This window comes from Anser cygnoides, chromosome 3 (genome assembly GCF_040182565.1).
Source record: "Anser cygnoides isolate HZ-2024a breed goose chromosome 3, Taihu_goose_T2T_genome, whole genome shotgun sequence".
In the NCBI taxonomy this organism is placed as follows: domain Eukaryota; kingdom Metazoa; phylum Chordata; class Aves; order Anseriformes; family Anatidae; genus Anser; species Anser cygnoides.
The window spans coordinates 43,086,187-43,110,199 of NC_089875.1; the positions used below are offsets into that span (position 1 = coordinate 43,086,187).

The 24,013-nt window shown below is 41.0% G+C and overlaps 2 protein-coding genes across 7 annotated transcripts in view; one reads left to right on the forward strand and one right to left on the reverse strand.

Moving 5' to 3' along the window:
- Positions 1 to 23,087, reverse strand: part of MAP3K21 (mitogen-activated protein kinase kinase kinase 21) — a 40,983-nt gene extending 17,896 nt beyond the window's left edge. The window contains exons 1-2 of one of the 3 annotated variants that reach the window (XM_013200676.3): positions 22,231 to 23,087; positions 4,289 to 4,469 (exon numbers count right to left, since the gene is read on the reverse strand). In XM_013200676.3, coding sequence (XP_013056130.3) covers positions 4,289 to 4,469; positions 22,231 to 23,005 — 956 coding nt within the window. In that variant the 5' untranslated portion in view covers positions 23,006 to 23,087. The remainder of the gene's footprint in view (positions 1 to 4,288; positions 4,470 to 22,230) is intronic. The other 2 variants (XM_013200667.3, XM_013200684.3) reach the window with 2 other exon arrangements.
- Positions 23,088 to 23,136: 49 nt separating this feature from the next.
- PCNX2 (pecanex 2) overlaps positions 23,137 to 24,013 on the forward strand; it is a 159,500-nt gene continuing 158,623 nt past the window's right edge. The window contains exons 1-2 of one of the 4 annotated variants that reach the window (XM_066994046.1): positions 23,137 to 23,239; positions 23,797 to 23,922. The gene's annotated coding sequence lies outside the window, so the exon portion shown is untranslated. Of the gene's footprint in view, positions 23,240 to 23,264; positions 23,923 to 24,013 lie in introns of those variants that run through there. The other 3 variants (XM_048047223.2, XM_048047222.2, XM_066994045.1) reach the window with 3 other exon arrangements.

The following is a 24,013-nucleotide window of genomic DNA, read 5'->3' on the forward strand; positions in this document are numbered from 1 at the left end:
GCAGCAACATTAACCATAAGAATTTCTGCTATGCTCTCCACTCTAGAAGAAAGGCTGGGTGTTGCTTTTACCTTCTTTGGGTTTGTATACCCCATACTTGTTGAACAATCCGACCCTCTACAAAACTCTGGGACAGGACACTAGCTGATGTTGTTCTAGAGCTCCCATTCCACTGAAACTGATGACTTTTACAGTCATTTTTGTGGAAGCAGAAATTACTCCTTGTAGAATGTAAGCCTAAAGTGGACTTCTCAATTTTTTTTTCCTTCTCTTCCTGCCAGGGAACCACTATCTGTAGAACAAGGATACGAAGGACAACCTATTACTGCTTTTGAATAGCAAAGTGAGTAGGCAAAGGGAAAAATTAGAATACAAAGTATTGCTCTTGCAATATATATCTTCTCTACAGGTGTGTGAAGAAACCGTCTATAAGTTCTGCAGGATAGGATCCAACTCTCCTACAGGAGGAGAAATGCACATAGCACTGGTGAGGTAAGGGTTATGCACCCCTTAATACCCAACACCCCTTCTTTGCACCCAAGTAAACCTTAGTACTAGAAATACAACCCCAACTATTGTAGATGTGACAGGGAGAAGCACGCACACGTCAAGTTTTTCTTTCACTGTCTTCTTAATGAGAAAGCCATTTAGCATTGTACAAGACCTTACGTCACTTGAATAAATAAAAAAAAAGCACAGTAATCTAAATACAAGCACAAACAGAACTTATGATTTTTTACATGCATGGTAACTACATAGGAAGCAATTTGAATTAAATACCAATGCATTGTTTACCTAAGAAGTTTTGCCTATCATAAAATCTTGTAACTGTGAATTCATTCATTAGTTTTGTAACAACTAATCAAAAGCTAAGGAATACGGTCTATTCCTAAAAATTGAAAAGAAATAGAGAAGTCTTGGGCTTCCTAATAACTTCACCCCAATTTTTTTCAGTCCAATCTTTGCACTTCCTTGTATGCTCAAAGGATGATAAAACCAAAAAGTCCTATTTTGTTTTAAAACAGTGGTACTTTTGACAATACTGAATTTCAGCAGTACTTACAAATTTTATATATGATGAAGGAATTCTACTTAACTACATCTCATCTGTTTTTAGACAAAGCATTAAAAATGATCTTATGCCTCTCCCAGCAAGCACAGACTGTTCTTAATTCAAAGAGTTCCCTTGTTCAGACTGTTCTATATGTATTTTAGCATGAATTATAAAGTTAAGCAGAACAATAATAAAACTAAATAAAAAGAAATCATATTTCATAAAAACCTGTGTCGCAACATTACCTTTAGTTATATTTACAATTTGGGCCTTTAATGCTAGGTAACTTTCAACAGTGCCAAAGAGGAGCTTGTAAAATTTTAACAGACCAAGACCGTAACAGCCTAAAGTACCTCTTTTAATGAATGCGAAGTCTTAACCTCAAGTACCAAGAGCCCGTATAGGGTGGGGAGGAACCCTACAGATGTTCTATTCCTACTGTGGTGGAGTTTTTGGGAGGTACTAGCCTATCATTATGTAGGACAACAACTACTCATTAACTCTTTCAACTACAGATGTTGCTACTTCATGCATTAAATCTCACCTGCCCACATATAGTCATCCTATGTACACAGTCAAAGCTTCTAAGAAATACTTTTTTCTTTTAAGAGCAAAAAACATCTCCTTTTACATCTTCAGGGGAAAAAAAAAGCAGGCACGATATGCTTGAATTATACAGTAAGACCACATAACCTAATACACTTTCAATAAGACATCCCTTAAACATTTGCATTATTAAAATTTATTCTCCTGCTGTCAAATGTAATTTAAGCCTTACTATATCTCATTACAGCGATACCTTACTGTTTTTACATATTTTAAAAGCTGATCAAAATGTAGGTAAAGTTCTCAAAGTTTGTTTTACTCTACAACCCATCTTCTAAAGCAGAGGTCCCTAAGCATTACTACCCAAATCCCTTCAAAATTATACAAATATGCAAGGCAAAAGCAGCTACTAGTTCTGCTATTCAGCAAGTACTCCTCACATTGTCAAGAGCTTGTACAATGGAGGCATGAGTTATTGTGAAAACCACTGCTGAAGAACACCATCATCACTTGGAAATCTGTGAACGCATTTGCACTTTCAGGCTCCATACACAAAAACAAGATTGACATACCAAGACTGAAAAACATGATAAATGATGGTGGGGTGGGAGTGAAGGAGTGGAATCCTTTGGGAATTTGGAACTATACACCAAAAATAATAAAAACAGTAGTTATAATTCTGGTTTGGGAAAGCAAAAGGATACACATGCAGGGCCTGGAAAGCACCCATTCTGGTACTTAGGATGACACCTGAGAAAATGCTGCCTGGAAGACTATGCATGAAAACACTGACATAATAATTCCCAGCATTGGCTGATTCTGAGAGCCTACATGCAAGTGCAATCATGGTGAGCAGTCTCAACTGCTCGTGACTTCTTCTCCCCTGCCTTTTTTTTTTTTTTTTTTTTTAATAAGAGGCATAGAGACATTTTCTGGAGACTCAGTATGTGCAACTTTTTAGAACTTCCCTAAAATACGTTCTGTTACTGCCGTAGAGAGATGCAGATTTAATTTTATAACCCAAATGTGTTTTAAAATAAAAAAAAAACGCTCCCATAACCAAAGCATTACAAGATTTACAATATTCATTATTTGGTTTTCTTTTGAAGAAAGAGTAAAGGTAAGCAACAGAATAGATCAAGGTGCAGTAAGCAGAAAATCTTTAGAAGCCAAAAAGGACTAAACTATACTGTACAACAGAGCCTTTATACTTCAAAACCTCTCCTGTTAGAAGCCCATCATTGAACTAAATACTTACATTTTTACAAGAGAGGCGTGCAGGAGAGAAGGCGAAGAAGAGAAATACTGTAGGTTCCAAAAATGTAAACTAATGTTGCAGCAGAATATAAAATAATTGCACCAAAGCATACCCCCTCAGATACCTAAAATCACAGCAACAAGACTGGACAGGACCTGTAATTAAGCATGGAATACAGCTGATTAGGGAAACGCCTACACCCAACCTCCACCCCACAAAAGAAAAAAAAAAGAGAGAAAAAAGGAAGGAAGAATGGAAAAAAAAGAATGAAGCCAATGATGTTTCTCAACTGGTCATCAACTCAGACTGATGTAAACAACATGCTGAAAATCAGTTCAAAACAAATGGTTGTCACAAAACAGTAGTGCAGATACAGAATAATCCTGAGAATACCAGAAGTATTACTTCATATTGTAGAATATCACGCATCTACACAAAATAGGACTCTATTTAAGAGCTGTACAACACTGAGCATGCATAAAAGGCGTAAGAAAACAGATTAAAGTCCTCCCCTCCTTCCCTAAGTAGATCCTTCACAGAGAAACCATTTTAAAAAGAAATGTAGACTTTTCAGGGTGAGGCATCGCAGCTTTTAAAGCCTGTTGTGCAATCACAACTCTTCCCCATTCACAAAACTAAATTGAAACTGAAGTCTAAATCACCTTTCTGTGATACGTTTCCTATATGCCACTCAAAAATAGCATCAGTATTGAGAGACATTATTTATAAATGATCTACCATAATGTCTGAAATAAGAAATTCCAAAACTTAACACAGGCAGTTCCTCACTTTCCAAATTAGACAGTAGGTTAAAACAGTTTTGTGAAAACACTCTCTCCTCACTCCAGTTACTGGAAGTAAAATCCCTATGAACATAAAAACTCAGATCTGTTTACTTTTACACATAACCACATTCTAGATTCCTAGAAAGCAGCATTAATTTCAGTTAACATCTGGCAAAGTTCTAGATTGTCAGTTAGTTTTGTTTATCAGACATGGCAAGATAATAACTGTTGGTCCCATTTCTTTATGCACAATGAGACCTTTCAGACATCTGATATAGAGCAAACATACCATTATGAAACTGATCATGTGGTAGTACATCAAGAGTATTTTATATTAATACTCCAGATAAATTACTTGGGTATCTTAACCAACAGGTATTTTAAAAGGCTTCTCTTAATGAGACCTTGCTTTCTTTTCAAAAGATGTTTTTCTGCTTATTTTCCCTCTCCTTCCTCCAAATTTGTAAGTTACAAATAAATACAGGTAAATGAAGTGAAGTACAGGCTGAGATATTAATATTTTTCTTAGAACAGCTATACTTGCCATATAATGAGAAAGTAACTTAGAACAACCAATGAAAAAAAAATTCATCCAAAACCAACATATTTGTACTGAACACAGTCTTCAACAGACAAACTTCTTACCTCCAAATATCACTTCCTTTAGAGAACAGGGAGGACTTGATAACTTCAGGAGCCATCCATGCATAAGTCCCTGCTGCACTCATTTTGGTTGTTCTGTGCCATTCTCTAGCCAGACCGAAGTCTGTAATCTTCAAAGTTTTATTGCAAATGTCATCATGTTCCATCTTCTCTAGCAACAAAACTGCAAAAGATGGAGTTTGTAAATTAGTTGAACTGGAATCAAACCAACATATCTAGTCTTGTTATTAATTTGACATACAACTTGCAGTTTGCAAATAACTGTTTAATATAAATGTTGTGAAATTACTGAAATTTTATATAAAAATGAAAAAGGTTACTGATAATTCTAAGCTACTATGAGCAATGAAAGGGAGAAATACTTACGGTGTCATGAGCACTTTCTGCAATTGTGTGAGTACACATTAAGCTAGTGCATGAAACCCAGTGTAAAGAGATGGAAAGCAAAGTACTTAAGTTTAAGAAAGTACAGAATGCTACCATCCCACAGATGATGACAGGCCATGAAAATGGTATTCACTTTGAAACAAGATTCTGAAGTAGTAAAAAAACAGCTGTAGTAGTAAAACAAAGATGAATGTTAAGAATTCTTCTCAACAAAATAGGGAACAGTATATCACCATTAAAAATACATCCCTAATACTACACTCAGTCCTGGTTCATCATCTCAAAAAGCGTGTCATAAAACCGAGAGACACAAAGAGATACAACTGGAGGTGCTCTGAGCAGCGTGCCCTAAGTTATAAGGGACGGTTGATAGACCAGTGCTTGCGAGCAGGGGAAAGAAACAGCTGAGAAAAGAGTCTCTGATAACAGGCAGGGAATGAAGCAAGCTACAGGTAACAATTGTTCACAGCTTCTCAACATGAGATGTGGACAACATCAAACAAAATTAGCCGATAAGAATCAAACACACGCGGCAGTTGTTCACACAACACTGTAGGTGTACTTTGGAATTTTTGGCATAGTGTGTGAATACTATTATTTTACTTAGATTTAAAAGGCACCTACACAAATTCACAAAAGAAAACTCCATCAAGAGCAATTACATTAAAAAAACCAGGAGTTTAGGTTCAAGAAATCCCCAGGCCACAAATCACTAGAGGTTGGGAAATGATACCAGGGAGGTTAGCTTGCCTTGGGAATACACAACCAGCAGCAAGTCCCTGGACTTGGATCAAATCCATATTGTGTTACAGTAGATATATCTTCATGCCTGTTCAAGGTGAATTGGCAAATTATCTTTCTTTTTGGTGCTCCCTCATACAGCTTGTGTACTCACCATCTGACCTGTTCTTAACACAAGAGTATTGGCAAAGTTGTAATAAAGCTTCTTAAAAGAGCCTTAAAAGAAAAGAATGGGTTTACTGTGCTAGAGCTGACAAAGAGAAAGCCAACAGGTGCAAAGGAATCGTTATTAACACACTACAATTTTAATTTCATATTCAGTGCCTGTCACCATCAACGGTAGTAACTCAACTTTAATTCTCTGCTAAAATGATCTGGGCCAAAGATCAAAAGTTGAATTGCAAGTAAGAGGAATCAGCAATGCACGTGTTTTACAAGTGTATGGATTGCAAAGCGCAGTTCAAGGGAACCCACGAAGAAAAAGCAGATGAAAAATGACCTTGCTTTACAGAGGAAAAACCGATGAGCCTGTATTTGCAATTGCAAGCAATTGTTTTTACTGGTACAGATTAATTGCACTCTTACAAGCATTTCAAAAAATGTCAAATCCAGATTAAAAAAGACAGAGCCCACATTCCATTTTCAGTAAGCTTCTTAACGCTGAGTGGAAGAAACGAAGGCCAAAATGGTACGGACAAACCACGAGCTCAAAGCCAGAACCACCAGAACAAGCTAAATTCATGCACGAGTTTTTATAACTTTTATACTTGAATGAAAGACCTATTGTTTGCTCTTCCATTTCAAACATGCTCAGCAGAATTCCTGACATTCCTTGTCAGTCAATGTGACCGAAACCAAAAACAGTCAGTCTTGCAACAGGTAATAACTGGCTGACGGCCAGGTTTCATCCTAGGAAGGGACCACGTTCCTCAGCAAGCCGCGCTTCCGTTTCCTGCGGTGTCCGGCGAGCGGCCCCACGGCGCACGGCCTGGCAGCACAAATACCTGGCTCAGCCGAGCCGCGCAGCTTCCTGCATGGCAGCCTTCGGCCCCTCGTCCTTCTGCAGCCTCACAGCCCTCACCGGCCACCCGTCTATCCGTCCAAAGTCACTCGGGCAGCCCTGTGCTCACCCTGCTCACGCAGCCCCCGTTTAATCACTCTTCCAAACCCCTCAAGTTACCCTGCCAGGCTCCCGTGCACCTCCGATGCGGAGCTGGGTGACGGCCAGCTTAGCACTCCCTAGCTTAACATTTTTCAGACTTGATGCTTTCCACAAAGAGTAAAGTTCAGGCTTATACAAGCAAAACCAGAGACCGCGACTATTTCCGAATGATTCAAAACCTAAGAGGAGACTAAGTCAGATGTGATAAGAACGCTTTGCGTCAGTCAAACTAACAAAACTTTATCTTGGATTGTTATTCAAACATCGCATGTACTACAGCAAGAAATAAACATTTGACTAAATATTTTAAGGCCGCATATTTTTCCACCTGGTTACACTGTTTTCAACTCAATTCTGAGTTTAACACACCTTCTGTCCTGACTTTGCCCTTCTGCAGAGAGATCAAGGAGACAAATTTATTAACTTCACAGTACCTGAGGTTTGAGTGCCATACACAAGGCACTGCTTGAATATAAGAAACAGCACGTGGGGAACAGATGTCACTGCATGCTATTTTTAATAATTCCATGAAATATAAATCAATAGGTTGAAGATAAATGCAAAAAAGTCCTTGGAGTTAGAGAGAAAAATGAAAAAATACAAATGCTACATGGCTGAGTGGTATTAAAATTGGTGGCTATGATATAGTGGATGTCCTAAGAATTAAAGAAGTTTTTGACAGTGCAGCAAGGATACACAAGAGTTCTAACAACATCCCTAGCAAATTTCTATTTAACCCTACAGATAAGAAGAACTTACACTCTTGAGCTATCTAACGTTACTAAAGAAAAACTGGAAATCCAAGCATTACTCATTCTAGATCACTAAGGAAGTAGGTCACAGAATTATGAAATAATTTAGGTTGAAATGGACCTCAAAGTCAAACCCCCACTCAGAGCAGGGTTAATGTTAAATATGTACATCTACTATCAATCCTTTTTATGACTCTGTAAAGTGATGGCAATCTATGACAGAATAAAAGTAAAGATCTATATTCGCTCAACTACAGACATTAATTTGACTTAAATGACATCTTGGAATAGACTTTCAAGAAAACTAGTTCAGGACAATAATTAAGGACACTGAGGCATACAGAACAGAACAAAATTACAGAAGAGTTATATTACAAACAGCTCACATCATGCTAATCCCATTTTTTCCTGCTAAATAGTTTTTAAGAGAGGGATAAGGTAGCAGACCCGAACAGATGTGAGTGCCTTTTAGCAAGTTTAATCATAGAGACAGGGTAAAAACTAATCAAAGAATTCTATACAAGTGCCATAGTGCCACTTCCTCCTTTAGGAAGATCTCAAAAGACAAGTTAGTTACCAGGATGAAACAAAATCATCACTGAGTTTATTAGGAAGAAAGTTTGCCTCATGTGCCACTTAGCAATCTGAGGAAAAATACAAAGTGCAGTCAAGAATGGACAGCAAAGTCAGAAAATACTGTCCACTCTGAGGAAGGCCACATTACCATGCTAGGAAAATATGCAAAGGTAGAAGTGATCAATACCAAACTCTTCTGCTATAAAGCAGAGTTGTGAAGGAAGAAGAGAGGTCTGGCTATTCTGGCTAACAGAAGGAGAACCAAAAGAGCAGCTGCACGGAGTTGCAGAAGTAGCTCATGCAATTCTGAGAGGCACTAAAAAAGGCTTTTTTTCAGGAGAAACAGGGAAGTATCATTAGAATTGTACAAGGCATAAGACCTCATGTGAAATAGTGGATGACTATAACTGCATATATATGTTCAACAACAGTAACCTAAACTGGGGCAGGTGCAGAAAATAGAATAATTAGAAGCCTGTAACACCTTTTATTTAGATAAGACAGAAGAGCTTGTCCTCCTCACTACGCTAAACCACGCCTGAGAGCAGAAATCAGCCATATCTACAAACAAGATGCAGGTCTAAAGCACCGGTGCTCTTATCAATACCACACTCTCCCTGGTGCCCTGCCCAGCCCATCTTACTTGCAAGCTCATGACTAAACTTGGTTTTATAACTGGAGCAACAGTGGTGGGGAGAGATTCATACCAGATTCCAAGATATTGCCTCTGTTCTCCCACCAACCTCTTCTGGCTTGTTCCTCAAAAAGAAGTCACAAAATTCAACAATCTTCCTGTCAAACCTAATGGTTGCTAAAATAGCAACGCCATTAAATCTGTCCTGTTTGCTTTCTGCATTATCATAGTTACAACTGGAGTCTTTTTCTACTCATGGCATACTGCAAATATTTTATGGTGTAGCAGTACGCAGATAAGTTGTTCTGTACTCTTTATAACTGGACCTGCAGAATTGGAAAGCACCAGCTAGCTCAGCATTTCTCTAATTAAACCTGGACTGGCAGCACCCCCACAGAACCGCTCTTGTTCCCATACATCTGTCATCCATCAGGAAAGGAACAGAATTTAGGCTTGAAAAGGAGGCAGAAGTCCCAGTAACATTCCACCCACATGCACCCAGTCTTCTCTCTGTTTCCCTTCGCCAATTCCCTCTTCTGCGTCTCCCCCCCTTTTCTCTGCTCTATCTCGAAACTTGCTCACCTCCAGCGATAACGCTAGCTTTGATCTACTGAGTGCAGGAGGTAAGACACCAACTGCAGCAGCAATGGTTAGAGATGCACAAAGCGGCGGTCCAGGTTTGGCCACATTTAGACCAGAGTTGCTTTCTCTGCTCTACTCTCTTTTTTTGTGAGCTTGAGTTGAAAATCTTTCTGAGGAAAAATAAAAAAAAGTGTGAGGCAGGACATAGATGCTGTGTTCCATGGAACAGAGAACTGAAAGTTCAGCGCAGGGCTCTGCTACGTGTTAAAAATAGAACAAAGAACATGAGAGGAACCAACTGGTTACACAAATGGGGAGACGGGGCCCAGTTCTTTGTTTTTTTGAAAGCACCAAATATTACTGCCATCAGATACTTCCTGGCTACAAGATTGGCTGTAAGTGGTTAAGAAATAATGGGAAAGCGCATATTTAGACAAGTCAGATTCCTGGGGTGCACGCAAACTCAGACCTAGGACAACACCCCCAGTACTAAGCTGAAACTCTTAAGAGTAATTGAAACCATTTGTTTAAATCACAACCATTTTGTCGAAAGCATAACTTGACACAAAAAGCTCACTTTCTCCCCTTTCTATTTTTTTAAAATTCACGTAGTTTAAGTAACAGTATTTAAAGCAAGCCTGAGGGAAGCCTGGACAGACCTTTCAGTTGGCAGCATAACCAGGAAACTTCCACCTAGCGCTATGATCTTCAATGCTATTCTTTTAGTGTTATTTCCTACAGTCTTAGTTTTCTTTTTTGTTACTAAACATATACAGGTCATTATATTTCTCCAACCTTGTTAGCTATCTGAAAGTCCCCATTTAATACAATCTCTAATTTGACAAGATTCTTGAAATCCAAAGACTTTCTGCAATCAAATCAATTTTAATTTCATAATGCATTCCAACACTTTCAGCAGACCATTTTGGATTACACAATTGGTTTAAGGGGCTAAACAAGGCATTCTTAGAGAAGCCAAGTCAAAGGACTGAACACACATAGGAAGCTTAGACTTACAAAAATTAACCTGAAATGCTCAACTTCTTTGGATTACTCCTATCTTTTTTACCCTCTTTGTAGTTTCTACTACACTCTCTTCAGCATCTGTTTTGTTGCTATTAAGAATACAGTGTTAAGCAATCTTACTTTTTTGAATTAGTAGTTACTTGCCACCTTTTCTTGCCAATTTATCTACAGTTCTCTGAAGAGTTCATTATGGTTTTTGCAAATTAAGCTATTTAATATTATAGCTATTTAAGTTAATATGATTACAGGTTGAGTACCTACATGCCACTATATTTACCACCGATAAAGTCATTCTTCAAGAATACCAAACAGAAAATAAACAGGTTATAGTATATACCTCTACTTGCAAGTGAAGATTGTGTAGACAATGCTGTTACTGTTGTCCCCCCATACCCCCAGTCAGTTCCCTCTCCATCTGTTTGTAAATTAATCCGGTTCCTGTTAATTCACTAAATCAACATGCATCAAAACCAGCAGGGCAACCTTGTATCTTTACCTGGGAATTAACAAGCAGAAAAAAAAAAAAAGAAAAAAAACTTTATTAATCACGTTGCATATTCAGCTTATGAAACACACTATCTTGTCAATATTAAGAGACCCATCTCCATTCCTTCTAGCTGTTATTTGGTTCCAATTGCAATTTGAAATTAAAATTTCAGCACTGTTTGTACAAGCTATGTCCAGCTCTACTGAGTGTTTCAACTGCAAATTAACTGGTGAAAGGTGATACATTTGTCTACACAGCACTACTTCTTATACAACTTGCTTTTCTCCTGCAAGTTCTTAATATAACTGTTAAGAGCTAAGCCCCTCACCTCTGCAGTCAGTATCAGTCAGATTGTGATCACCTCACTGGATAAAGTTTAGAACTCACCATCAGCAAAATAATTTCATCCTTTACATAAAGATTACATATGCAGGAGGCATTTCTCTACCTCTTATTGTGAGGCTCCACCTGGAGTACTACATTCTGCTCTGAGACCCCCCAACATAAGAAGGACGTGGACCTGTTGGAGTAGGTCCATGAGGATGATCAGAGGGCTGGAGCACCACTGCTACAAAGACAGGCTGAGGGAGTTGGGGTTGCTCATCCTGGAGAAGACAAGGCTCCAGGGTGACCTTATAGTGGCCTTCCAGCACCTAGCTTCCAGGCTTACAGGAAAACTGGGGAGTGACTTTTTACAAGGGCATGTAGTAACAGGACAAGGGGTAATGGTTTTAAGCTAAAAGAGGGTAGATTTAGTTTAGATACTAGGAAGAAATTCTTCCCTTATAGGGTGGTGAGGCCCTGGCACAGGCTGCTCAGAGAAGCTGTGGATGCCCCATCCCTGGAGGTGCTCAAGGCCAGGCTGGATGGGGCTTGGAGCAACCTGCTCTGGTGGGAGGTGTCCCTGCCCATGGCAGGGGGCTGGAACTGGGAGGTCTTCAAGGTCCCTTCCAACCCAAACCATTCCATGATTCTGTGATTATAAGGATACTGTGCTCCACTATCCTATATGCTCTTTCGCTACATACATTCTTTAATTAAGAAGTTAATCATTTCTTAATTTTCATACTGAATTGAAAGCAGCTCAACAATTTGTTCTTAATATATTTATTTAAAAACATCTAGCTTAAAAAAAAAAGTCTACCTCACACAAGCCAATATATATTTAAGAAGTCCCGAACAAAGTGTTCCCAACTGGAAAGCCAAAACAAGACAAGACTTGACAGAAAATGTCCTTGATAGAAAGGATTTACAAATACACACCAACCACATAAGAAAAACATAACCCATAGAGGGACATTTGGCACAAAAAATAGGCAAAGCGTTAGAACAACGAAGACTCGCCTGAGTGTCTGGAAGAAAGGAGGAGAAAAGAAGAGAGAGGAGCGATTTCAACAGCTGCAACATACCTTGCATCACCATTTTTTTTTGCTTCCCCCTCACTTCTTTAATAACCATTATTAAAGCAACTTCGGGCAAATGGAAACTTGAGAGAAAGAAGCAGTTTTAACAAGTTATTGGCACACACCGCAGATGCTGCGAGTTATTTTCCTGCCTGCCATCTGTACTTTACCTGCTATTCTGATAGTTCTGTAACGCAGAACAGAAATTTCTGTTATACCTTAAGAGGAAGTACCAGAGGTAACAAGCATTTATAATTAGACATTCAAATAACTACCAGTTAAAAAATTAAATTCTGAAAATTGAGGATTTGGATGTTGCACTAGAAAAAAACAAAAACAGACTGTACACTAAACATTCAAGTTCTTTGTTTAGTAAAATACCAACATTAATTCTATTTAAATTTTGCACTTAAGCGTTACCTCACTACAGCAATTCCTCCACAATTTTACAATTCAACAGAAATCAGTCCACGCTGAAGCTTAGTTTTAAAACTCAAAGCGCTCATTTACACTGTACTTACTAGGAAATTCCATACTTATTTGAAACACAGCAATTACTTTGTTTTCAAGTGAGCATTTAAGGTCTTTCTTCTTTGCTTGTTACTAATTTTTAAAAGGCAGCTATGCAATAAAACCAGTGATCAAAATGCAGGGAGATTAGAAAGAAATGCTGAGAGCAACTAGGACCAATAGTTTGGTGGTAAATCAGTCATTCCTGATGAAAGAATTCTTTTAGTTTCAAGCTCTACAGAGTAGAGTGGGTGCTTATCCATTCCTTAAAGATAATCATCTTTGTTAGGAAATAGTGAATAATTTATTTTTCTTAAGCAATTCCTTCCTATTAAAAAAAAAAAGCCAAACCAGAGCTATTATACTCAAACTGCAAAAGGGGAGTCATAGCCAGTATTTAATTAATCAGGTACAATTTCCTCCAAAATAAATTTTCAGAGAACATGCTAATACCTCACTTACTCCAAATTCACAACCTGGACATTTTCTTCAAAGTAAACCAATGCAACATACCAAATTCACAAGGACAATGCAGCTGAGGTTTATAATCTCAGAAATGACATCCAGGAGCAAGAGGTTACCTTTTTTCAGAACCAAGCTAACAAATTAACTTAACTATCATTAGTCAAATCACCTGCTCAATAGTTAATTTTAAAAAGCAAGAATATTTAATTCAAATTTCTTTTGCATTTAGATTATTTTCTTCCAGTAAATAGAAGATAACTTGCTGTATTTTTTATATTTCAAGCTAATCAGGAAAATACACAGCCTCTGAATACATGAAAGTATTTACATAGTTGACATATTTTTCCTGATTGTAACACATATACTTGTCAATTATGTACTTCCTTGTTACTTTAGTTTTTGTGATCCATATCAAGTTGCATTTGTTGTGCTTGTTCTAGGATATTTTATGCACAAAAGTACCACTTTGAAATCAAAGATAGGTTAGAAAAGTTTTAAATAAATGTATAGACATACACGCTAAAAAAAATAAATTAAATCAAAACACATTCTACCTTTAAAGGTGACTCACTAACCAAACTGAAGTATAAGCGTGTAGGCTGATGTCAAAACCAATACTGTAAGAGCTAGCTATCACTAAAATACATATCTTAAACCCCTCTTCAGTTATGGCCCCTCATCTATTTCAGTTAGTAGATCCAACTCTTTTACAACTAGTTTTATTCAAAGGTGTAAAGATGGAAAAAGCAGCAAAGCTGGATTCCATTATAAAATCACCTTTGATGAAATTTACTATTGAAAAGAATCAGATGAATAAACTCAAGACAAAAGAATTTTTCCCTGTTCCTTTGAAGATGTCTACACTATGAAAAATTAGTCCAAGAATCCAACAAACTCTGGTTATAGACACTTTGTCAAGTGTAGTCACTGAGTTCCCTGAGAAACTCATCACTTCAAATGAAACCCCTTTAATACCATTTCTATGAGAGATTTTAATAAGCTACATTCCATAAAGGTCTTGGACTTCGGTTGTCAGTTTCATCTGAGAATTAAAGCAATTTATTTTAAAGAACATTTGAAAGAGTCTTGTTGTTTTAAAACAATTTTTTTTTTTTGCTAAGCTCAACCTCTTTCAAAACAAATTAGAAAAAAAAAAAAGAAAATTTTTGAGCCCACTTCTTTATTTTTCTAAATACAAAACTTGACAGAAAAAAATATATCAAGTATTTGTTAAATCCTTGCGGCTTCTTCAGTAGCTGAGGAACAGCCTCTCATGACTGTGCGTTTCCAAGAACTCTAATCTTCTTTAATAGCAAAGGCAAAATGTGTAATTTAAAATAAGTACTTTGCAAGCTTGGCAGCACTCTTTCTCTTTGGAAGAGAAAATGGAAGGGAAAACCTGCTCTTTTGTCTCAATTAGTGTAGATTCAGCAACAAGTTAAAAATGATAACTTTTCCATTTAATATGATACATTAGGAGAAAAGAAATACAATTAGTTTCAGGAAGAACAACAACATCTAATCCTAGTAGAAAAGAAAGAGAGAAAACAACCCAAACATATAGAACCAAAATACACCCAGTTCCAGGAGTTACTTTGTCCCATAACAAACCACAGAAATGAAGCAGTTACTCCTGCATTTTTCAGAGGGAGGGCCAGCTTATCAGCTCCAAGTTAATAGCACACCTGCCAAAACACAGATTTTAGTAGCTATGAAGAGAACAAAGCATGATTATATAGCCAACACTGGCATGTCTAGGATTGATTTAACTGGAGCTATGACCCCACACAAAAAAGGTTAAACCTGGCAGGAAGAATGCTTATGTGCTGACAATATACAATATTTTTTATATATACTTATATGTAAATTTGTTTCATATATAAACCCATGACTTTCAGAGGCACTAAGTGGGTCAAAATTTATAAAACCACTTACTGGCAGCTGCTGATGTAGAGTAAAGCTCTGGTAACATGGTGAAGCGAGGTAAAAATGGTGAAATTAGTTTTAAATAGTCAAACCAGGCATGTAAATTTATGACACCAGTTATTAGTTTGGTACTGCTACCATAGACAGATAAGTCCTTTGGTCTTCAATATATTTTTATATACATTTGTATTGACTTCAATGCCATAATTTTACCTCTAACAAGAAAAAAAAAGCTTAAAAACAAATCACTGTACTTTTTATAAGCATTACTACTGAAGACCACTGAACTGAGGTTCAATGTTTCAAATTTAAACAGATCATCAGAAATAAAAAATCAAGGGCAAAAGTCATCCATGCTGCAAATACTCCTTGCAAACATTTATTCTACAAGGCCACAGAACTTGAAACACTGAAGCATGTTTAGAAGAAAGTTTATGCTTACTGATAAGAAAAATAAAAGGCTGCAAACAAAAAGCCATTATCTTCTAAGGTCAAAGAAACCACAAACTAGCATTCAACATCCAAGTACAGTTCAATGATGTGTTACTTCTCCATTCTTTTGAGTTTGCAGAACATGACTATGAACTTACAATATTTAGTCAGAGGGTCCAAACACACGCACTGTGCTTGCAGTCCCAAAAAGCGGTGGGGAGTTCCACAACTGGAGCTGAAAACTCAATTAGCTCTCACATTTTTCTAATGCTGGCTAACACTATCAATGCCCAAATCTCAGTTATATTTTTGTGTTATGTTTATTTAATACAATACCTCATCACACAAACTTTACAGTCAGCATGCAAATTTCTCAGTGTTTAGGGGAATGAACAAAATTGTATGAATATTTTAACAGCATATGGGAGCTATTACTTAGCTGCCTGTTTTTCTACTGGTTTCTACGGAAATGAGTTGCTTGCTCAGTGCCATTTTCAGAGACAGGTAGATAGGTATGTGACCACATCCTAGGGCACCTGCCTTAAAAAAAAAAATCCAGCCATGTAATGCTTCAAGTCCTTTTTAATATACCGGTATTTATTACAAATACTGTTATCCAAAGTCCTGCATCTCGAAATACAATGCCACCCCCAAAAGAGTCATTTCAGAGAAAACGGTCAGAAAGTCTGCAAGATGCAGACTAGGATGCGACTGTCCATGCTGGGCAACAAGAGGTCTCCGGAAACCTTGGCCCAAATGCGCCTCTTGCAGAAGCCTCCCAGGGAGGAGTCCAACAGGGAGCAAGAGGAGAAAGACTTCCAAACAGCTGTAAAACAGCTCATTTGGTGTCTTACAACAGGAGACAGAAAGAAGACGGAGAGGAGAAAGACATGAGAGATGTGAGATTCAGAATGAAATCAAAATAAAATTTTTTATTAACTCTACTACCCATTGAAGGTGCAGAATCTTAACACCAAATAAGAGAAAGAAACAGTATATTATTTTTAAATGCCAAAACACATCCTTCAGTTGGAAGTTAACCTCTATGACATTTTAGCACTAGCTATTTCTACTGTAGATGGCGAAAGCCACAGCAACCAGCTATTTAAAATTGTTCTTTCTTGAATTCGAGTATCACTTTCTGAACACAAAAGATAGAAGGTATTTACATGCAGCAAGTCAATGTATCAAGTGAAAATATAACAGGCATAACGAAAACATTTCTTTTGATACACTGTGTCTCAAGGCTACTAAGCGTTTGCTGCTCCCACAGAATCCAGCAGGCCGTCAGGGTCTCTAAAAATAGAGAAAATAAAATCCCTATCTACAATAGTCAGAGCACATCGAATACTGGGAGCAAGGTTTTATGAAACAAAGCAGAATGCTTTCAAGTGATATAACGATACAGAAGAGAAAAACATACTTGAATTCAATGACATGCTAACTTTTATAGCTCATAACCTTCAAAAGAGATGCTGTTTTCCAAGCTGATGAAAACTGGCAATCCTACAGTTTGCATGAGGGTATTTTTTAAGAATACTAATCAGACAAGATTGCTAAAACCAGAGCTCCTTCCTGCTCCACATATCCAGGATGCATGACCAGTTTTTCTGTTGCAATGCAGCAGCATTATCTTCACAGCGCAGCACAAGGCAGGGCTACTTAAACTCACGCAGATGGGCTAGGAAGCTGGTATACCTGGAACAGTTTCTAAGCTTTATGTAATTTAAGTAATTAAGAACAGTAGCATTTAATTACCATGACTTCCTATATGAACACAGCACTGAACACTAAGGCGGAAGAATTTTAAACTGCTAACAAATAAGTGGCTCACGAAACATCTACGTAAGTATCTATGTACGGAGCATCTTCCTAACCAGAGGACGATCCACCACGTAGCCTAGGAACAGCGGTCCATTACCTGTGGGCTAAGGGTCTTCTTTAAGCCAGCCTTCCTGAAGAAAGATCCGTCGGTCCTTCCCCTGTGCCCCAGTAACATTTGGCCCCACTATTTTATCTGTCAGATAAAATACTGAAAGCACAGCCATGTTCTTGGAGCCATCAGGTTCCTTTGGGTTTCATGGAAGTCGGCCATCTTATGGAAGAGGAAGGTCCGTCAAGTCCGCCAGAGAAATGCTCTTTCCTCTCCAGACCCTAGAGATGCCAGCCAGTATTGCCAGCTGAGTGGGTAGCAAGGCTGCACGAGGTGTTTTCAAACTGATGACAGCAGACGCAGGCTGCTACAGGAGGCAGCAGGAAGCCCCTAGTACTCTGCGACGGCTATGGCTAGCCCAGCAGGGACACTGCAAACATCCCAAGGAGCAGAAGAGCAAAACTACCATGAGTGAGACCATCACAGGGAGGTGAGGGAGATGCAGGGCACATGCCCACAGAAAAAAACAAAAACACTTTTTTTTTTAAATGTAATATATCAGGTGAGCAGGAATTGCCTCATGGCTTCAGACAAAACAAAACCAAGTTTTGCTGCCATTAGAAGACATCTTGGGACTTTATTTCCAGACACAGAAAGTTAGGTTGAAGCTCAAATCTGCAGAAAAGAGTCATCTTCTACCTCAAAACTACCAGAACGAACTGTAATAATTTCATTTTGATTTTTCTTCCTAACTGTTCCTCAGAAAACACTGCATATTCAAGCACTCTAATGTATAAGCAATCCTTACAGCTTTACTTGTGACAAGTCCTCCCTCTTCAAAACAGAGCCAGGAGACAAATTATGCACCCCAGTGATTTCAGAATAAAATTGATTAAGATACCAAATAGAAATTTGATGTAAAACTTTTCATCCCCTCACCCAACAGCTAGCATAACTTTGCTGGGTAAAGAAGTTAGAGGGAAAGTAGATGTTGCAGATTCTTGAAAACATCTCCATCTTCTTTTAAGGGAGTTTTAGCAGCATGATGCGAGCAATTCCGCTGCAAATAACTTATAACAAAGAACCAGAGGTTATTTGTCCTTGCTTTTCCTCAAATTCCAGTACACCTTCACTCATCAAATTTATTCCATGAGATTAGTTTGAAGAATGCTACATTAAAGTGGATTGTCCAGTTGCAGTTTCACTATTCTGTTGTATGCTTGATTCCTTCAGATTTCAAGTATTGCTTTCATTAGCACTGTCACGTCCACAGCTTTATTCAACAATCCTTGCAAATCAAGCTGTTCTTGACGATATCTAAAAGCAATACAAACTCAGCACACTCAGAGAAGGGAGGACTACAGTGGACCCTGGGACACTGGAAGAACTAGTGGAAGTCACAGCAAACCAAACCCTGCTTGCATATCCATCTATAACAAACGAATGCAGAGGACTTATCAGTATTATGCTAGTACACTGAATCTGCACCTAATCAACTTTGTGCTTTACCTTGTACTCACGGATGTAACCACTCCATAAGCAAGATATTCTGAACTTTTTGTAATGGTTTCTGCAAGTACACAAAGCTGCCGCACTAGAGATAAAGCACATTTTTTTTTAGGCAGAAGTACTGCACAATCTGAAATCAATCTTCAAACCACAAACCTCTGCTTTCTCTACACTAGACTTCAGAAGGTGAAGCCTAGCACATTTTACCTGAACATGTTAGTAGCTTTATTCAGACTCCAAGAAAAGCATCAGAAGAGGTGGCAGCGAGCCCCTAAACAACCCCAGTTAACTGAGGCCTCGTGATTAATGGGGTGTCCTTGTCTAGAAGAAGGCAATTCGGTTCCCCCAGACAAAAAGTTTTCCTTTAAAAGTCAAACCCGTTGAGAAGTGCAACTCCCCTCCAAAAAAAATCCCTCATAGGTTACTATTAGTCCAGCCTTACAGATGAATGTTTTTTATTTTCAGTAAAGCAACTTCTTCATGATCAACTGGCATGCTTTATCGAGACTATACTTGTACCTAGGAGATACGGTTAAGAATGTTCAAGCTTTTTGTATTTTTCACAGCTTAAAATACCTGCATTTCATTCAAATTATTCTTTATTCAGAATTACTTGACTATCAATGCTGATTTGGAAAATCTCAAATTTTCCTTAATTTTTTTTTCTTCAGATTTTAGGTAGGTAAAGTCCACAGTCTTCATCCTAATTTTAGATCATCTCCTTAACCTATAAAGTATATCTAAGAACATAAGAACTGCTTGTTAGGAAGATAATCTCAAAATAGACTATGTTCGTTTCCAGAGAAACTTCTTACTTTGTCACCTGCACAAGTTTTTATAAAGCACCCACAGCTAATTTGCAAATCGCCATTAATGGCCATGTCTATGCTTACTATATTTAATTTCATCAGACCTACTTAAAAGCTGAGTGCTCTTTACACCTTTGTTTTGTCTACTTCTGAATAACCACTAAGTAAGGACTCCAGAATTAAAGAAACTCTGATAGCAACAAAAGCCAAGAGTTACCCCTTACTCCCTTGTTCAGCCCTCATAAGCGTTTAGTTTTTCTTCCAAATATTGAAAACATTTGCATACATATTCGTGTATTGCTTTGGCAGAAACAAAAGCCTTTTCCCACCTCCTAAAAGGAGCCTAAAGAAACCTGTGCATACAAACCTAGTTGGGTGCTAATGTCTAAAAAAATAGTAATAATAATAATAATCTACTGTTCTTATTACTACTATTCAGTTTGTGGCACCTTCTCTAAACTCTCATGTCAGTTTGGTGTCAGTGAAACAGCACTACATATGCTGTCCTACAGACCCCAACTCCAGGGGATGGATGGGAGAGAAATCACATGCTTGCCTTCGTCTATTGCCTGCCACCCACAAGTCCAGACATATATCCTTTCTGGATCAAATACGCTGATGGAAGGGGCTAGAAAAGACAGTTCTTATTTGTTAGGGAAAGAGTTTGGTGAGCATCCTGTAGCATGCCATATTAAGGCAAGTCATTCTTCCAATTTCTTGTCTAAGGGAGAAAAATCCCTTCTCAGTGAAAATCGGCAAGCTAGCACGAAACGGACAGTTTGGTATACTACCTGGTATTGCCTAGTGGAGAGCACTGAACCCCACAGCTAGCAGTCCACGGAAAGCAGCAATGAGCAGCCAGATCCTGTGGCAGAGCCCTGCCTGTGGCTACAGCCACTGCTAAGCCGAAGCCATCCATGTCACCCCTGCAGCTTTCTACTCCCAGCGTGTAAGGCTGGAAAAGGCGACAGTAACAGAATGAAGGAAAATCCTGGATGGACAAGGAACGTAACAGTATACACTGTCAGGATTTGCAGTCATTTTAAATTCATTTAAAATTGTTGAACTTAATGAATACAGTATCACTAGCATGCTACTGACTTCCAATGTTATCTTTTAGTTGGATGATCAAGGCTGTCTTCAACCTTCACCAAGATAAAGAAAAGTGGGTGAGAAAACTAAGTGGCTAAAGTTAATTGCATGCGCAACAGTGGTTAATAATGAAAGAAGTGAATAAGCGCATATACTGAGGTTGTAATTAAAAGCACATTTTTAAAACGCTCTGCCGTTATCTACACGCACAGAGATGATAATGGTAATCAGTTCATAGCAGTCACCAACTCAGCTCTAAGCGCTATGCTAAACCACAGGGTTATGAATTCATTTCAGATATGGACTTTGCCACCGCCAAATTAGGAGGGTAGCGTATAGCAACCCATTCTGTTCAAGGAAAGGCTCACATACTAAAGGTGAAGCAGCTCAGTCTGAACAGAGCAGCAAACTAGGAGGACACAAACTGCCTGCTGTCAGCTGCATATGATTTAAGGCGTTGGTCATGACGTCTGCCAGGTCCTAATGCAACGTTCCAGGAGTTCATCATCTTGCACTACAAACAGAACCACAAATACAGCTGAGCTAGGTCCTTTCTTTATCAAACAAATAGTGAAAGTACTCTTGGGAACAGTCCCATGACTGAGCCTTGTCTTAACAACCCATGCATGATGACCTTCAAGGCATACTGCAAAAGCCTTTTAAACAAAGTGCTTCAAACTTGAATGAAGCTTTTTTCATTTCGACTTAACTACTTAAGGATATCCAACTGGAAAAAAAAAAAAAAAGTAACACTGCTGCACATTTGGGCTGTCCAGAACAAAAAGGAAAGGCTGCAGAGACTGCTTCAGCCATTTCCGTACAGACTACGATTTCTACTTTCTGGTCACTACTTTGAAACAACCGTAATTGCAAGTCATAAGCACCTCTATCCCAGCGAACCAGTGCTCAAGCACAACTGTCTTAGATGCTGCTGTCTCAGCTCCAGCAGCTGGATGAAGGATTCACTAGGCATGAACCGAGTAACTCCCTCACTCTTTCAGGTGCTCTTGTCCATGCCAGAGGCTGAAAGCCAACCTGGCAACCACACAAAAGTTTCTACTGTTTTTAAGCTACTGTCTTTTCTGCGTCAACGCTCCCTATGCAGGTGAGTTTTATCAAAGCTAGAAACACAGAACGTAAAACAAAAACACGTGTAAATGTTCACAAGCGATAACTTTGCGAAACCTGCCTTCGGAAGTTATAGTAAGCCAAGGTCTTGTGAAAGCAGAAGTACCGAACGTGTGCAAGCGAGCAAAGGAGTCTCGTGAATCTGCAGCCGTGACTGTGCAAAGATTTCATCCCGCTTCCCTTCCGAGTGAGCTCCCGCCCGAGAGGCCAGGACTTTGCTCCGCGTGTTTTTCCAGCGAGCCCTTCTTCTCCCCAACCTACCCAGCTGGGTTTGGGGCCAGCTTTTGGGACAGCACCTGGCCGAGCCCACCAGGCTGTGACACCTCTCTGGGAAAAGTGGGATGGGGGGACAGCGCCCAGGCCACCTTTGTGGGTAAGCGACTGCAGCACCATGCCCGGAGGCCCATGGCCATCCCGCAGCGGGACTCACCGTTGCTGGACTTGAGGTCTCGGTGCAGGATGGGGACGATGGCCTGGTCGTGCAGGTAAAGCATGCCGCGGGCGATCTGCACCGCCCAGTTGACCAGGACGTGCGGGGGGATGCGAGCAGCCCCGGGCCCCGCCGAGGAGGAAGAGGAGGACGAGGAAGAAGAGGAGGAAGCAGCGGCGGCGGCGAGGGCCCTGTTGAGGGACCCTCCGCGGGCGAACTCCATGACGAGGCAGAGGTTGGGCTCCCGCAGGCACACCCCGTGCAGGGCGATGATGTTGGGGTGCCTCAGCATGGCGAAGAGCTGGGCCTCCCGCCGCACGCTCTCCGCCGTGGCCGTGATGTCCTCGTCGGGGTCCCGGCGCGCCGCCTTCACGGCCACCTCGCGGCCCCGCCAGGTGGCCCGGTACACCTTGCCGAAGCCCCCGACGCCGATCACCTCCCGCAGCTGCAGGTGCTCGAAGTCGATCTCGGGCGGGCTGCCCCCCGCCGCCGCCGCCGCCTCCTCCCCTCCTTCTCCGCCGCCGCCCGGCCGGCGGCTCACGTAGTTGGCGGGGAAGATGCCGAGGCGCTGCCGGATCTTCCCCGCCCACCACCCGTCGTCGCCGGACACGGCCGCGTCCTGCGACAGCACCTCCACCACGTCCCCCCGCCGCAGGCTCAGCTCGTCCTCGCCGCTCGCCTCGTAGTCGTACAGCGCCGTCCACAGCGGGGCCGCCGCCGCCGCCTCCGAGACCGGGACCGGCTCCTCGCCGCCGCCGCTCCCCGGCGCGGCCATGGCAGCGAGCTCAGCCCCCGCCGCCCGCGGGGCGCCCGCCCGGCCGCATCCCCACCTGCCGCCGCCGCCGCCGCGGACGGAGGGAGGGAGGGGAGGGGCGGGGCCAGCACGGGGAGGGGCGGGGCCCGGCCGCCGCCGCCGCCGCCCGGGAGCGCGCAAGCGCCGAGCGGGGAGGGCGGGAGGAGCGGCGCCGCTGCGCTCCCCGCGCTGCCGCCGCTGATTGGCCGGCGGGAGGCACGTGGGGGGGGGGGGGGTGCGGAGCGGAGGGTCCGGTGGCTGCGGGGGCTGGGGGCTCGCGCGCGGCTGAGGCGGCGGTTAACGGCCCCAACGGTCGGGAGGGGGAGCCCGGCCCCGCTCGCCGGGCCCCCGTCAGGTGTTTGCCCGCTCCTCCGTCGTGTGCGGTGCTCGGGGCTTCGGCAGAATTAAGCCCGAGGTGGTTCTGAGGAAACCCCGCTTCCCTAACTCCGCTGCGGGCGGACGGGCGGCTCGCACGCAGCGAGCTTCCTCCTCCAGCCGCGTTCAGCGCGCAGCCTGTGAGGCCTGACAGGGCCTCGGCGCCGCGGGGGCCAGCCGCTTCTCTAGGAAAAGCCTGGAAACAGCACCTTCTCCACTCTTGCTGTTTCTGGGTCCAGGTTTTTCCAGGTCCCGGCTGGAAAAAATCATTTTCTAAGCACCAATAGCTGTTTCGTTGGAAGCTCGAAGGAAGTGTGTGGGCTCGGGGACGTATTGTCTTCTCACCGACGCTGTGGGAAGGGCGTTTCAAAGTTCACCAAGATTTGTTTTCGTCTCAGGAGCCGATCGCTTTGTCCCATCGAGCCCGAGGTTCTGGATGCAGCTACCGCCAAGGGATGGTTTCCAGAGGTGGAAACCAAGGTGGCTAAAAGAGGCCCGGGGAAGGTGCCAAACCACATTGCCAGGTAGAATTAGCAGACATGATGAATGCTGCTTGCGTTTTCACACAAAAACCCGCACCCCGAGTAGTGCACATAAACACAAAATTTGCAACTG